The following is a 15,009-nucleotide window of genomic DNA, read 5'->3' as shown; positions in this document are numbered from 1 at the left end:
GATGCTGCGCCATGTCCCAGCAGCTGTCCTATACTTGTATCAGATGCCACGCATGAAATGATAATTGCAGATCAAGAAACATCTCTGGATGACGTGGCGCGTAAACTCTACATCCGGAAAGTTGGTGCGCTGTCTGTCCGTGATTTTCACTTTCTCTTTATAATCCCCAACTCTGTGGGGCGCGCTCCAACTCCATTGATCGTTGATAAGTCATCGACCGAGAAATAGAAAGTGCGCTGATGGCGTGGAAATGTTGTTCTTTCTAAAATCGTCTGCGCAAGTCGCACAGCTGATGGGGGTATATAAGGCGGTGGTCTGCGGACTCGACCGGCAAGTCAAGAGATCACGAGAACATTTTGTGACATCAGGGTAGAGCACCTCGAAGATAAGAGTGACTGAATTTCAGTGGGTATCACTTTAAAGCTTCTGCATTCGAAAAAAAAAAATACAAGCTAACAATATCACTTCGTTCTTGAGTGTTACGTCATAAACGGAACCTGATACATCAAAATGCCGCAGAATCATGTTGAGCAGGTTGTGCTGGCGAGGAGACTGGAGTCCAGTGTTACCGTCAACTTGCTTGGTGAGTTTATTCATTATTATTATTTTTTTTTTTTTTGGGGGGGGGGGGTGGGGGTACTCGTTTTTTTATTCATGTTAAATATCCTTAAAACTTTTTGGCCCGAATTCACGAAGGTGGTACAAATGAAACCATGGTTTAAACCATGGACAAAAACTGTGGAGTGCCAAGTGTCGCACGGTATATTTCGTTACGAAATTGGTCATTTCGTCGACAAAATGACCGTTTCGTTAACGAAATTATCATTTCGTGGACGAAGTGTTCATTTAGTTACCAAACGTTGTCATTTCGTTACAAAATAATCATTTCATTGACGAAATGACTGATTTCGTAACGAAATATTCCATGCGACACTTGGCGCTCCATAGATTTTGTCCATGGTTTAAACCATGGTTTCATTTGTACCACGTTCGTGAATTCGGTAATTCGGGCCTTTGTGACTTTCGTACCTGTGTCTCCCTCTCTCTCTCTCTCTCTCTCTCTCTCTCTCTAATATGTACATAGGTAAGTTTATTAAACAAATTTTACTGTAATCATGGTACGTAATTTTGGGGGGCAGGTTATAGAAAAGAATAAGTTCACGCAAGTCATTTAAAGTATAGCGTCGAACAAAATTCCTTCATTCACTCATTTATTTTTTTTTCCATTTCCAGCAGAAACATATAACTTTTTTTAAAACAAAAAATGAATGCACAATTACATTACAATGTATGATAAAAGAAATGTATAAGTTTGTAGAATATTGAAAGTATACAGAAATGCTGGAAATGTTGAGGAATGCTTATAATGCAGCTGTCATTTGTATGACGCACCTCTTGACCCCCGGGAAATGTGCGTCATGGTCGCGTCAAGTACCACCAATTTGATGACGCGTGGTGCCGTAACGGGAGCAAAATGTCCGTCACAATACTGACCCATTATGTGCGTCATAGTCGGTCATTTAACCAGAGTGTGTCAAAAGGTTCGTTAATGGGACCGTCATGTAATTTTGCGAGGCTTCTTGCATGGGGCATGGTATCCCTCCGTAACAGAATAAAACAAACTCGCGATCGCGAGTCGGCCGAATTCACCGGCTCCTGGAAACGCGAAAATGACACAATTTTCAATCAGTTTTATTATAACATACTGATACTCACTTCATTCTCGTATGTCTTCTTTTTCTATCTGATGTCAGACTAAAGGTCTTTTCAGAAAGTTTGAGTACAAATTTGCTCCAAAACCACACTACCAAACACGATTTGTGATGAAAATCATCACATACAGCCCGCGGCATCGCGAAGCTCGCTATCCTTCAATCGCATTCACTGTAGTGTAGCATCGACCGTCGACCGTGGAACCTGCAGCGAGCAAAACCACGTGCGTGATGTCGACCATGTGGTACATGACGGTATTGTATACATACAGTACACGCGTACATACGTATACAGAAGGCGAGGCATGGCAGAGGCCAGGCCCCAAAACACATACAAACGATTATGGAACTAACATTACTGAGAGTCTATTAAAACCTGCATTAACTTAAAATAGTAAATTCTATTTAAACACTAGCCATATAAACCATGTACCTAACTTGGGTTTAATAAGGTTCGTGTTTAAATAGGCAGGGGCTTCAATCAAGCTGTTTTCGAATCGGGGAAGGGGAGGCGGGAGGTTACGGAAAAAAAATTACTGTGGCCAGGCCGTAGTTTCGCGAAACTAGATAGTTTGCCATAGCAACGTGTATATCAAAACACGCGTTTCTATGGGATGTCCATGAACTAGGGAACGGTTTAGAGAAATTCGAAGTCATTCGAGGTTGAAGTGGTTTTTTCCTACGCATTTTTTTTGTTGTTGTTGTTGTTGTTCATATCTAAAAAAAAATTCGATTTCTTAATTTTTTTCAACTGGTATTTGGGAGTCTTGTAATATATTTAAAATGTTGATAGAAATTTCTGAATATATTCAGAAAGTACGCCTAGAGGCGCCTACTGTTTGGATAAACGGTAAACATGCAGTCTACGTTCGATACGAAGAAATCATTACGTCTTTCACGAGGAAAAACATACAAAACAAACAAAAAACACCTACGAACGAATGTTGATAGCCAAAACTTTGATAAGTAATAAGCAGTTATCATGAGCGTGAACTGAAATTAATTGTCATGATTTTGTTGTCTAACCAGGTGATGACTGCATCTCATTGAACCTACTCGTAGTGAATTTCTCTGGGCATACGAGACCTTTTAAGTATTTCTGGCTCAGTTGCATTTTCAATTGACTGATTAATCGATCTTTTTTTTTTATTGTTCAGGGAACATAAGATATTCGATTACGTACATTTTATTCGACTGTTTGATGTTTCCTACTATGCGCCAAAAGAAAGGCTATAGAATCACGATATCTTTGCAATGATTCCTTTAATTCAACTAATGAGCTGGTTCTTCGATCGATATTTCCATGATATTTACACGCTGTTTATTCCAGTGCGCGCATTCTTTCGTCTGGCACGCACCTGGGTGTGGCACATGCTTTTGTGGAAATTTCCACAAGGGGAGAGGGGTGGGGTGTCAAGTTTCTTCGAGCCGAAGAGACTGCATGTAAAACAATCTCTTCGCTCTAATTTATTGTCATTCGTGCTTTCCCCTTATTCTTTGCTGATATTGAACATTTAGATTTAACTTTACGAAGGTTGGTAGCACGTGGTTCTATTTTGTTGTGAGGTGTATGTAATTTCTTTTTTTTTTATCATTCTTGGAAAGGAAAAGAAGAGTAAGGGGGAAAGAAGAATAAGAGGGAAAGTAAAATGGAACGAACGGCACGTACGCTCAGCATTCACAGTAAGCCGTCTTTTTACACCAGCATAGTTATCATCATCACCATCAGACATCACTCAGACCATTTTAGCCTTTTCCTATCAACATTAAGAAAAATAAATAACAAATACAAAGTATCAACACCTCCCAACAACACAAATATTTAGAAAAGACAACACACGGCACACTACAGCGGCTGGTATCAAACTTCGTCGCTTCGATTCGAAAAAGTATTGCAGCAAAGCGGAGAAATCGCCGTTACGAAAATAGCAGTGCGAGACACTTGAAAGAATTACGTCAAATACTTCAAAGTATAAAGGGAACGGATAAAGTGATATAAAATGGAAGAAATCGTACCAAACGATGTGTGAGAAACGACAGTGGAGAACGGCAAGTTTAGTAGTAGGCTTAGGCCCTAGCAACAGTTTACAGCACCGAAAGCTACGCGAAAATAAGGTGAAAATAAATACACATTGGAAACTCGGTATTGCGACAAGATCCTTAGGATCAAGTCAATAAACGATACAAAACAAAGGAAATCAATTCATTTTGACCGGAAAATAGTTTGTTATAAGTATTCTGTTGTATGAGATCTCCTTTGATAGGCCGAGAAATACATCGAGCTTCCACGATACTCGGGAAAGACAGTTCGAACGCTTTTCACCTGCACATACTGCAGTGCACATCAATACACGAACAGAAACTCACCTCTTCCTTGCAGAAAAATGATGCAATAACGTTACAAAAAACACACACAACACTCTAAAAATCATTTCATACTTGGGAGGCAAGGGACAAGCGGATGAAGAAGAAGAGAAAAAGAAGCAGACATTGCACAACGGAATGCTTCTACCCCGATTCGAATCGAAACAGGGTACTGGAGTGTAGTGGCAGCTGGCTACAGTGTGCAGCTAAGCTACTATACTAACGCTCCCCAGCCGCCCACAACATGGGGATACAGTACCACGGCGATCGAAGTAAACATCCAGGGTCGACAGGGATTCACGCGGGCGAAGTTCCGTTCGGTGTACACAGTTCGCAGGCAGCGAATTGCGTGAGCGCACACAGAGCTCTGCAGCATTCCAGTCTGGCACGTACTGCGAATAACATGTGCGTCAAGGGTCAGTCATTTTCACGAAGAGGTGCGTCACCATTTTGACTGGTTAATGCGTCAATGTCTCATAGAGGTGGGTCACTTTTTGTGACGGAGGGTACGTCATGGTACCTAAAAGGTATGACGCACATTGGTACTTTGACGCACCTATCCCGGGGGTCAAGAGGTGCGTCATACAAATGACAGCTGCATAAAGCAATGCTTGTATGGTGCATCCCCCTCCACGTAATACAACATGTCATATGATTAATATCTTGTTATACATAGGAAAATAATGACTTTTGAACAAAGTACGAATTCAATATAAATGTTTTATTAAATTGAACTTTTAGTTGTAGGCTATCATCCATTAGCGGTGTGCAAGCTTGTGAGAATGCGAATGACTTATTGTGAGCCCTGGTCATAACAGTGTTCGAATCTAATATTGTTTTAACTGATATTTGTCAATGTGTATAAAGAATTCTGACGGCCGATTTTAGCATATTTCCCCCGTTGAGTTTCATTGCGATCAGGATGAATATGAAGATGCCATCATCAAAAACTAAAATCTAGAAAGAGCAAAATTATTATTATCCCCTCTCTCAATCTCTCGATCTTCTTACATTTTCTTGTTCTTTATCTCTAATTCGTTCATGGGGAAAATTTCTCTCAAAATTATGCGGATTAATTGCAGTCAGCAAGTTTGAAGGAAATCACACAATGAGTTCAAAAGTTCATGAATTTCTAAAGTTTTGGTGCAGCCATCGCTGAATACTAAGAAGGCTAGGACACTTTGCGATGTCATATTAGTCATTAGTGGACTGATATAGAAAAAAAAGATAATAATAAAATGAATTATGTATTATTTTTCATTTTGTATCAAATATCAATATGAAAGAGGATTTGACTTACCTCCTTCAGAAGGCAGGGGAAAATAACATTAACCTCGAGACATGTCAGGTTTTAGAGGGAATATACGCTTGTTTGTTAAAAAGTGAATTTTGTGGAACCACCCTTATTTTTCTCCTACTGTGCGTCACGAATAGTTATAGGCCTTCTTATCCAGCAATGAGAGCAAATGAATTTGATGGAAAACTGAAAATTAATTTCTTTCGAACGGATTTTCCATTTTTTCTCAAACTTTGTTTCCGTGTTCTTCTATTATTTCTGCATTTACTGAATTAACATGCCAAAATTATATTTGGGGTATATTTCCTTTTAACCATAATTTATATACCCCTTTTCGTCGTCGACTTTTTAGCTATTTCTTCGCATTTTTCTTAGTCACTTTTTTCTGAACGTGCGAGAAGTGGTTGCTTTGTTTTACTTTGGTTTGCTTGTTTTGTTTGTGTTTTTCGGGTCAATTTGATTCCCACTTCGCATTTCTCTTATTTAGTTATTAACGATGTCAAAACAATGTACATGCAATTTTCTTCCCTCAATGACTTACACGGCGTAAATTATAGATTTACTTTCGCTAACTCTCTTTCTGCATGTGGTGCTTGGAAAACAGAGAGTTTTTCGAGAATTTTTCGAAAACATATCAATTTCTCCTCAACCGTTTAAAGAATAGTTCCCCCCTAAGAAAAAACAGAATTAATCAAAACCAAACCAAAAACGACGAGTCCTTTCTCTTCGCGAAAAGGCCTTTTGAGTGGGGCATCAGAAGAATTTTATAGCCTCGGGCGCATCAATCTTAAACTGATTATATGAATCGAAACAAGCGATATCAATTTACCAAGAATAACATGTATTTGCGGGAGGTATCGGTCTGCTCTTCTGGGCCCCCCGAATCTCTCACGATCTCTTGGCTTGTATTACGCCCAAAGGGATACTTTCCCCCGCCAGTTTGTCTCAATCGCAGAGCGGCCCGTATGCCTCAGTTCAAATGTCAAATACCGACGCGTGACACTTCGTCGTTATGGGCCAGCTGATATTCTTGTGGTTTTCTTTTTCTTTTCTTATGAAACACAACTGTAGACATTCGATATCTGAATGGAGTCGTCTGCACAATTCATTCATAGGAATTCCACGGTTAGGGGGTAATATTTCTGACATCATTCGACAGCCATGTGTTCTATCTTTAGATCAAGAACTTGAGATTGAGATAACTGGATAAACAAAAGTCGTGCGCTGAAAAACGTGCGAGTTCAATCATCTTTGCATAACTCAAGAAATCTTGGCTCCACATACTTTGAAGTTGCTGTCAACAACCCTTAGAGAAAAGAAAATCATGATTATATGTAAATGATTATGAAATATTCAACGTCAATTCATTTTTATCCTTTTCCATAATAGATTATGTCTTTCTCACTGTTATTTTATCATTCCTCTCTCTTTATCTCTCACGAGCGTGGTTCCTCTTGCAGAATTAAAACACACACACACAAATGCGATGGCAGTCATAGCAAAACATTTTCTAATACGTTTTATAGCCAATAGAGTATTTATAATTCTATGAACACAGCTTTGCCGAATCTTTCAGCCTCCTATGTCTGAATGATGAACCAAAAATAATATTGTCTCTCTGCTACTCCTGTACATTGTTCTAATATATAGGAATGTGCATTTCATTTTTTTTTTTCAAATTGTATAATTCCATCAAAATGGACAAACTCGTTTTAGAATATGATTAGGTGACAATCACATAGTGACCGCTGGATTTTTGTGTGCAACCACCGAAATTTGGCTTTGCACGCTCGGTTAATTTATCTCTTAAATTTTCACGTTCATCAGAAGAATAACAGATTATCAGTATGATATAGCAGAAATTATCATACGTATACATTACGAGGAAATAGGTAACTTCGCAACTAAGCATGTGCTGTATATTCGTATCATGTGAAAGCAAAGCAAGAGAACCATGATGATGGACCACAGAACTTTATAGGCCTACACATGTGCATAGACATGATAGAGTTCTGTGTGATGGACCCTACATGAAAGCTAACTTGCACAGCAGCAGCAGCAGCACCCCCTCCCCTTACCCCCTCCCCCCCCCCACACACACACACACAAAGTCGATATTGACACAAAGTGGACACAGAGTGAGCTTAATAAGAGATAAGACAAAAAATTATATAGGAATAACAGAATTTGCTCAGGGTTTTGAGAGTCATTGACTAACATTTTCAATTTCAATTCCAATTTATTTTCATATTTCTCACAAACAGCACAGAAAAAAAAAATGTAATAATACAATACAAAATTGTATAAGACATAATATAGATAAAACTTAACCGGAATGTACAATAGTTTATTTTGTCTCGTTATAAACGCAAGGGTCTGTTACTAGAGTTGAGCTATGGTCATAATGCGAGAAATATGATGGGGCCTACGTAAAAGTAATTAAGCTTGTACAGCTGCAGATCCCGTTATAAATCAGATTAGGGGAATTAAGAAAATATCTATATTTTTTTAGACCATACTATGACTAGGGGAACCGATTAAAACAAAGTGAAAATGATCAAATAAATATTACTAAATAAAACACAGAACACACAAACACATTGACTAATATATCATGACTAACTTATCATGTATTAGGCCTATACATGCAGAAAGTGCAGAAATGAAGTAGCCTATTTCTTTGATGATAAGGATGCAAACCAACTAGAATTTTGCAAAGGTGACATTCTACGATGAACAGTGCAAGCAAGGACATTTTGAGAATTTGATTTATTCGCTTAAAGATAACTGTCCAAGTCAAATTCGAAGATAGGCGTTTTTAATCACAAGGTACAGTAATGATAACACTGATCAAGGATGACGGTAACAGTAAGTGAAGCTTAGTTCCTTAGGACGATAATGTTTTTAAGCATTACTATAAACCTGTAAATTCTATGACAATTACAATTACAATGCATAATGATGATACTGATAATAATGATCATTGTTCCCGTTATCTTAACTGTTGTTATCATTATCATTATCATCAATGTTATGATAATAATAATGATAGTAATAATAATAATAATGATAATAATAATAATAATAACAACAATAATAAAAAAATATTTATCATTATTATTATTATTTTTTTCATTATTATTATTATTATCATCATCATCATCATTATCCTTACCACTTATACAGTGTAGTGATGCACTCCAATATTCCTGCATAAGGAACATCTTCTTACAGTACAAGCTGCCACAGTCTTGGAAAGAGATTATTCCATGTAACGTGTAAGCTTATAAACGCATGCCTCTGTCTTTACATCATGTTCAAGAAATGCTCGAGGTTAACTCGTGGTTGAACCATAGTCATTTCCTATTCTACACAACACGAGGAGCAAATTATTCAATGTCCAGACAATCACATCCAGCAGCGATGCGAAATTCCGCGGATGCCGAGGCGGTGAGTGGATCGTCAGCTATATTATAGGCGAAACTCGGCGGGAGATGCCTGCCCGCGCGCTCCGCGGTATACTTGCGAGGGGTTGTCTAACCAGGGCGTGTCTCGCACCACCGGGATCCGGGTATAGATGCCACTGTGATGCGTTCATTTCGCGGTAACTTTTTGGCAGGTGATGTTGACTTCCGGTGAGGATACATCCGAGTCACCATCATTGTCACGAATGAAATGCAACAGCTGTGTTCATTTGTCTGTTGAAAAAAAAAAAGCTGGTATCATCATCAGAACTTGGTAGAGTGAACAAATTTTGAGAAAGAGGCGAGAGCATTATGATTATTTTTGCTCTTGATGAACATTCTTGAAATAAAGTCAACAATGCATTCCACTATGTTTGTATTTGATCTGTTTAAAATGGAGATCGGGCTTCACATTATCACTTTGTTTTTCTCACAAATTAGTGCTCAGAACTCTTCTTGCATAATATGTTCTTAATATGCATTCATGTTTTGGATTGAGTTTATTCCACACACGTAAGGTATAATAGGAAAGGTATGCTATAGTTTCTGCTGGAGGCAAATTGAAAAATTAGTACTTCGTTGAAACGAAATCTAACATTTGCATTACATTGTTGGTGAGTATGTCGTCTGGCTCAGCATATAAGACCTCCCGTAGCCCACATTATGTTTGTAATCATTCATAAAGGTCGAGCTCAACGAGACACAGTCTGCCTTATTGAGCAGTTTAACATCTGTTCGACTGGCTGCCCAGTTCTTTATTCTTGTTACATGACAATCAAGAGTATTACTGTCATGCTAATCATTAATTCAATTCTGATTCTTTGCTTTACAGGGGCCGCGGTGACGTCAATGTTAGTCAATGGCGTCGAGAGGCTGTTTTTAAGGTGAGATTACTATTACAATTTTTTATCATGTATCGCCGGCTGGCAGTTATGTACGACTTGTTTCTGATTACCCTCAATGTCCTAAGGCGAGTTCTTGAACTTAACTGTTGATTCTTGGTGATCTTTACTTCCATTATTAATATGTCCTTGCAAGTTCATGACCTTTAAGCGTGTCGTGATTGGCAGCTGAATGAATAGGCAAAATGAAATGAAAGGAGATAAACGGTGCATTTCAGGTTTTCTACGCTCGGTGTATTTGATTGTATGATTGTTACACGGTATTTGGTTTGATGTAGCATTGTTTAATATGACAGGCGAAATGTGTTATTTACCATGAATTGATTCTGAAACTGTACAGAGAAAAAGTGAGAAAAAACGCCATTATCTGTTTCGGAATCACGGTCGATTAGTTATAATGACTGCTAACGCAATTTATATGTGCGCTTTGAGAATACACCTAAACTATTAAGTGCGTTTGTTTTGAGTTCATTTATGCATGTCTTTGTGTTTTATGCAATTGCCTAGCCACGTATCATATTTTCTTCCCGCTTTTTATTTTTAGCAAATCCACGGTGCTAGACAACAAATCTCCAATTAGGAGCGGCATTCCATTCATCCTTTGTAAGTAAATTCATTAAAAGTGGTAAGCGTAGTTGATATAGTAGTAAAAGTAGTAATAGTAGTAAGAAGAAGTATTAGTAGCAGGAGTATACACCTTGTTATTGTTGTTTCAATGGTAATAGTAATAATGACAGGGGAAATAACTGTGATGATATCTATAGTGATAATGATGATAAATAGAAATTATACAAGATTAAAAAGAAGAAGAAAAGTAGAAAATATGCGCATATCTGTAATTTGCAATAAAATGTATTTCACATAGCGGCGAACTTATAAGTAGGTTCATACGTTAAACGCCAAGTGGAGTATACTAGTTGTGAACGATGAAATGTATTTTGTTTGTTTCACCAGCCCACGATCCCGCTCACGACTTCTTCAGAACAACTCACTGGACTTTGGTGGAGCAGAGCAAGGTATGTTTCTGTAAGGTCGCAATCACCGACATTCAGTGATTAATTTAGCTATGCCGTGTTTTGCATTTAATAGGGGCGGGTCTAAAAATGTTCAGTTTGTTCACCAGCTGTTTACCAAGATTGGGTGGATGTTATTACTCCAACAGTGATGCGACATTCTATTATTTGTTTTTTTCTTGTTTTTCTAACTTGTTTAGTTATTGTTGTTTTCGTCAAAAGAAAATCTACCACTCATTAAATCATTTGTGTATTCCCCACCTATTCTCGACCAAATCAAAGCTCGACTACAAAAAATACAAAAAAAAAAAAAAAACCAAAACATCTTATGTGCTTTTTCTCTATTTCCAACTCACCCAGAACCCAAATGGGGATGTCAGTGCGTCTTTTGGCCTGGAAGACAGCGATGAAACCAGGAAACGATGGAACTTCAGGTAAAGCCATCTCTTTTGGCGCTGAACATTCACATGACAGTGGTTATGATAATTAAGATACAGACGATATGAATGAGATAATGATTACAATTATAATTGCATCGTTATAGTAAGAGGATAATGATTGTGACAAAGATATTGAGTTCTACCATCACTGCACATAATCGGAATTTAATTATAAAGAGGACATGACTATATGATAATTTTATTGTCATGACCTCCATGATATAACATCACCATAACAAAGTCAATATCATAAGACTATAAACAAACGTTTACATCAAGTATGAACAACAGCTTATAATATAGGCTGTTGCTCAGAGTTGTTGTGAACTTTATTGCTAGTTTTCATGTTGTATGTTATGGTCTGTTATTTCCAAATAGATACAAACCCCACATTTCCAGCATTGTTCCAGTTTTTTTTTTTTTGCAAGGTTGCTCAAGGTGCTGCATTTGTAGCGTAGTATTATAAGAAATACTTATATTTTTCAACGTTGCTGTGAGAAGAGAAACACATGATTAAAACTGTAATCTCTAGAGAAAAGGGAATCGAGCTAACGGTATAACCATGTCTGCGAGGCACCTGATCAATATGTTTCCAATTGATTTCATTTCATTTCACCTATTTTCGTAATTCTCAACTGAAGATCATAAAAATAAAAAATACGACTGAGCATGGACTCAGTGAACAAAAAGGTCAAAGACACAATACTCTCGAAGTACCAAAAGAATATAGATGAATACGGTGGCACCTACATAAAAACAAGCTTGTAAATTGCAGGTCTCTTTAAATCCTTGGTAATTTTAGATAATTTAGGGGAACTGATATTTGGTGGTGGACTGAGGCTTGATCACCTTAATGTTGCACCATGAGTTATGTTTTATTTCTTTGTTTTTCTTACAGATTCAAGGCAACGTTGAAGATCTCCCTGCGAAAGAAGGAGGTGGCATTCGATTACAAAATTGAAAATAAAGGTAAGAAGATAAAGGAAACAAATGGAATGAATAAAAGATTGATATGTATAAGTGGAGACAGAAATCTGACGAATTGAGAAGGGCGAATCCTCCTCCCAAATACACCTGTTTTGAATTGCACCTTGATCGCATCTCTGTCAAAAGGAATCATCTCCTCGGCATACAATCTTTGAAAAGTTGAATTCTATGTATATAACGTAAGAGCTATACACTATTTGAATTTGACCCATCTATCTATTCTCTTTTTTTTTTATTTCTATCTGTCCATTTTATGTATGTACATATCTTCATGGCGATGATTTCATATCTATCTATGTAAATATAATATGCATTTATTCATGTATCTATCCATCTATCTATCTATCTATCTATCTATCTATCTATCTGTCTTAATTATGTAAACATATAGCTTGGTATCTATCTTTATAGAGCTATCATGCACTCATTCAATCCATCTCCTCACAGATTCGAAACCGTTTGCCTGCGCTCCGATGCTTCAGAATCATTTCCTGGTTGATGACGTCACAAACACATCTATCCTGGGGCTCCACGACTCATATTCATCAGATGAGGTAACGGTGATATCAAAGAGGAGAACTGATACTCAAATGATTTTGTTACGTGTTATTCGAAGACACTTTACAGGGATTATAACCGATTTCGTAAGTTCAAACAGAACCAGTACATCATCTAATGGAGTCAAATAGCAATTGTTGGAGTAGCAACTTGATTGATAAAATTAATCAATAAAATAATGTGAAGAATAAAGATAATTATCAATAGTATTCAGTACTTCACTCAAGGTTACCACCCAGCCATTTCATTCATTGTGTCATTCCCCCCCCCCTTTTTTTTCTTTCTTTCGTTTCAAGGTGAGTTACGGCGCCGTTATCCCAGAGGGCAGTGACCGAGTCTCAGTAGAAGGTCCGCTAGACAGGTACGCAGTCTTGACTTTCACGTTCAATTCTTTTTTACTGTGTATAGTGTATTGCTCCTGTGCCTGTAGTGCACTGCACACACCTTGATCGTTCTCCATGTGCAAATGCATGTCAATTTCCAGAAAAATATACACGATACTTTTTTTTTTCATACATAAATCATTCGAGTGAGGATAATTCTAGAATAGGACTTAGTTCTTGACAGTTGAAAAGCTTTAGCTGAAGTGGTAGACACAAGATCAATAAAGGTGCCAGGTCAATATACTCCTAGATAGGAAGGCATGTTGAATGGAAACTGATAAGAAAATGATAAGAAAATATAGAAGAAAAAAAGGGGAAGGAAGAATAAGAAGAAGAATAATAAGAAGAGATAATCAGAAGTGCTTATTGTAGGAAGGAGTCGAAGACGATGAGGAGGAGGAGGTGGTGGGTTTTGTCCATGATCTGAATACTCCGCTGTATAATATGCTTCATAATTACATACTTTTATTTGTCATCCCGCAGACTGTACGCGAACTCTTCTGACGAGCATGTTCTAAAGAACACTCAAGAGGGCGCTACACTCACACTGAGGAAATGGAATCTTCCTGATTCGGGTAAGAAAGTGCTCCAAGTGACAAGAAAAGGGCTTCGTAATTAATCAAAACTGCAATGACGTGACGCGCAACAATGCTACATATTCACTTACAGTACAATATTTGTATTATGTGTTCATGTATACACAAAGTAAGTATTCACTTCATGATAAATAGTCATGGTATACAATCAGAATATTGAGACTGTGATTAACAGCTGGATGGAAATGACATTCACAATGATAACGAAAAGTACCATTTGTTGGCGTTTATTATGCAAAGGTATCATTATTTGTTTCCGTTTGTGCGTCTGATGAAAGACATATCGACGGTTTTCGAGATTGATTATCCATGTGGCTGATTTTGAACATGAACACCAGAATGGGTTAATATCTATAACTACGCCCCTTCCTCTCTCGCTCGTTCTAACAGTGATCTGGAATCCTTGGAACGAAGACGCCCAGGGCACACACGACATCACCACCGATGAGTACGCCGAAATGATCTACATCGGCTGCGGTCATGTTAGCCAACCTGTCACCATCCTACCTGGTGGCACCTTCCACGCCTCGCAAAGCTTCTTCATAGAACAGAATAATGCTTCTAGCAATTAGTATTCCAAACGATCTCCGAAGAACTGTGTGCATTTCCAGTGAAAAATGTTTTTCTAATCCGTTTTCTTGCTTCGTTGTACAGTGGTGAATTTTGTACTCTCGCCGTCCATGTACAAGATTCCATTTCGCAACACGTCCGTATTTGCACTTTATACGTTATTTGTTACATGAAATCTATATCAGTGGACAATCTGTTGAGGACACTACTGTCAACAGCAAATCATGGCAAATACGAAAAAGTTGGTATTAAGTTGGAAAGATACAAATTTTGATCACTTCTTAAATTACAAGGAAAACAAACATTGAAAGAAGCAACAATTTAATCATGATAATCACTAATGTGGTCCTTGCGATAGAATGAATAAACCATATTTGTATAGAATATGCACCTCAAATGTAATGTCCCGTTACCTTTACCTAGATTCAAAAGAAGGTACTTCTGCGATTAAAGTAACAAAACAGGAAAAGATATTCTACAATTTGACGGATAATAATGAATCTGCGAATGCGTCAAAGAGAATGGGAAAGCTTGGTGTGCAATGTCTGTTGTACACTACATTGCTCTTCCAAGAGACAATGATTACGCTAATTGCTGTAATGAAAAATGACGGATGAAACGAGACTACTGATGTGGAAGAAGTTAACTGGTTCCTTACAAGATCGAGTTAAAAGTTGATTGAAGTGTGAAGGAATCGTATCATACACAGTGATGATTCCGATC

General features: G+C 37.7%; 1 protein-coding gene across 1 annotated transcript; it reads left to right on the top strand.

Moving 5' to 3' along the window:
- The first annotated feature begins 510 nt into the window (after nt 1-510).
- LOC140231136 (uncharacterized) lies at nt 511-14,288 on the top strand. The gene is made up of 10 exons (XM_072311287.1): nt 511-583; nt 9,670-9,721; nt 10,284-10,342; nt 10,694-10,755; nt 11,113-11,186; nt 12,091-12,161; nt 12,627-12,733; nt 13,034-13,098; nt 13,604-13,695; nt 14,107-14,288. The coding sequence occupies exons 1-10, from the start codon at nt 511-513 to the stop codon at nt 14,286-14,288; spliced, it is 837 nt and encodes a 278-aa protein (XP_072167388.1).
- Nucleotides 14,289-15,009: the final 721 nt, after the last annotated feature.

Source organism: Diadema setosum, chromosome 7 (assembly GCF_964275005.1).
Source record: "Diadema setosum chromosome 7, eeDiaSeto1, whole genome shotgun sequence".
Lineage (NCBI taxonomy): Eukaryota > Metazoa > Echinodermata > Echinoidea > Diadematoida > Diadematidae > Diadema > Diadema setosum.
The sequence above is the reverse complement of the archived record's forward strand: the minus strand, read 5'-3'. Positions and strand labels throughout refer to the sequence as shown.

Coding starts and splice junctions, on each gene's coding strand:
- LOC140231136 (XM_072311287.1), top strand. CDS start 511: ATGCCGCAGAATCATGTTGAGCAGGTTGTGCTGGCGAGGAGACTGGAG. Junction 584..9,669: donor TGTTACCGTCAACTTGCTTG/GTGAGTTTATTC, acceptor TTTGCTTTACAG/GGGCCGCGGTGACGTCAATG. Junction 9,722..10,283: donor GTCGAGAGGCTGTTTTTAAG/GTGAGATTACTA, acceptor TTTTATTTTTAG/CAAATCCACGGTGCTAGACA.